The sequence below is a fragment of the Chaetura pelagica genome, unplaced genomic scaffold (genome assembly GCF_000747805.2).
Source record: "Chaetura pelagica isolate M959 unplaced genomic scaffold, ChaPel_1.0 scaffold248, whole genome shotgun sequence".
NCBI lineage: Eukaryota > Metazoa > Chordata > Aves > Apodiformes > Apodidae > Chaetura > Chaetura pelagica.
In genome coordinates, this window is record NW_009954309.1 from 3,185,975 (window position 1) to 3,187,798 (window position 1,824).

Genomic DNA, 1,824 nt, shown 5'->3' on the forward strand with positions numbered 1-1,824 from the left:
CTCTTTCTGATTTAACCCCCAAACCAGTGGATCTCACCACTCAAACAGCTAATCTGTAACCAGAATTATTAATGATTCTGTCATTCCTCTGAAAAGCCAAAAAGGCACCAGATGTGCAATTAATAAATCACACAGTAAATGGTGTTTAGAGTCGAGCTTTTTCTTAATGTTCCAGTTACCTTCAAAATAAAATTTAAAATAAATTTTAAAATCTTTGCTATCAACAATCTTTATGGCTGACAAATGACAATACTGCTATATTGTGTTAATTTTTTTCCAGAATGCTTGCTGGGGAGGAGGGCTCATCGTCTCTAAATAGTTCATCCCCTGCCATCAATAAAATTGTACTTGGAACGGAGTCTAAAAATGTGTGAGCTGGTGACGTTTATTTTTAGAGGCACTGGATAGAAACAAATAAGTTTTGCATGAAAATGTGTTAAAGAAAAAAGTTGTATCCATGGACATGAGTAGTAGAACGTGTAAAGGCTAAATTCTCTCCAGCAAGCTTGCCAAGTTGTAAGTGTTCTAGGGACCTAATATATTGGTTTGACAGTTATTAGAAATGTAACCACTCCCCTGAAGGACAGGTAAAACCTTATGAAGGAAGCCTCATTTTCCCCCCAAGGTGCTCAGAAAGCAGGAAAGATCCTATGCAACACAGTAAAATCATGCTCAAATACAATCAGCTCACAACAACAAAAAAACCAAAGCAGCCTCCCCTTCTCTTCAGAGAAGAAAACCACTTTGCAAAGCTTGAAGAATAGACATACCTACAAGAACATACCAACAGGTGCAGGCTTAGCATGGGAGATTTTATCAAAATGTCTCTTCCAATGTAAAGGTTTCAATTAGCCACTGCTTTCTCAGTAATGAACTGCAACCCTTGCTATTCAAAGCTCAACATTTACACTCGCAGAACTTGCAACCCCGACACGGTACCGATTGTTCTTGGATATTAACAACATCAGGGAAAAAATATTCTAAGCTCAGACACCAATAAAGCTGCAACAACATTTTTGCAGAGTGCTGGCAGAATGAAACAAACAGGCCACGCGACTAAAAACTACTGGGATTTCTCTTTCTCTGAGCTTCTCCCATTAAGAGAATCCCAAAGACAAGAAGCAATACAGCCATTTTGTTCCTTGAGACAGCAACACGTAACACGTGCGTAGGTGCAACAGGCTGGTTTCCTTAAAGACCCATTCCTGAAAATTGCCAGCTGCACACTTTGATTCTACAACGTGGTGACAGTCCCAAGTGAAATCACTGAGACCACTTGCTTGCATAAGGTTAAATAAGCACGTGCTTGCGTGAACACAGCCCGTGTGCAAGCAAGAGAAGTCCAAAAAACTTAACTCTGAAGGGCTAATCTCTTACTTGCCTCAGATTTACCAAAGCACATAAAGATGTTGACTTCCATTGCAGACATACAGGCAGTTAAAATTCACTTCTTTTGTAGAATTAAGGATTCTAGAGTGATTTACCTTCAGGTTCCAGCGTGGCGTCTTCAACGACTAAATTAAAGGAAGGTCGAGCAAGGGAAAGTCCAGCCATGGTGACCACCACCAGGCAGATAAGGCAACCTGAATCCCAGCTGACCATCTTTTTAGAGTAAATTCCTGGTCCATTTCCATATCTCCATGTGGACTTTAATCCCATCTGAACACCTCTAGAGAAGCATGGAGAGAAAGCAGTGCCTTCGGCCAGGGTAATGCCTCCTCCCTTGGAACAACGGCTGCTGCTGTGGGGAGGAGAGATTTAACAATGTCAGCAAAACCATCTTAAACAGCAAACCAAAACACTTCAGAAAGCCCCAAACACAGC

The 1,824-nt window shown here is 41.1% G+C and overlaps 1 protein-coding gene across 1 annotated transcript in view; it reads right to left on the minus strand.

The window, feature by feature from the left end:
- The window catches only part of FGFR2 (fibroblast growth factor receptor 2), a 78,104-nt gene extending 76,502 nt beyond the window's left edge, over positions 1-1,602 (minus strand). Inside the window, 1 exon segment of the mRNA XM_010003973.1 lies at positions 1,485-1,602. Coding sequence (XP_010002275.1) covers positions 1,485-1,602 — 118 coding nt within the window.
- Positions 1,603-1,824: the final 222 nt, after the last annotated feature.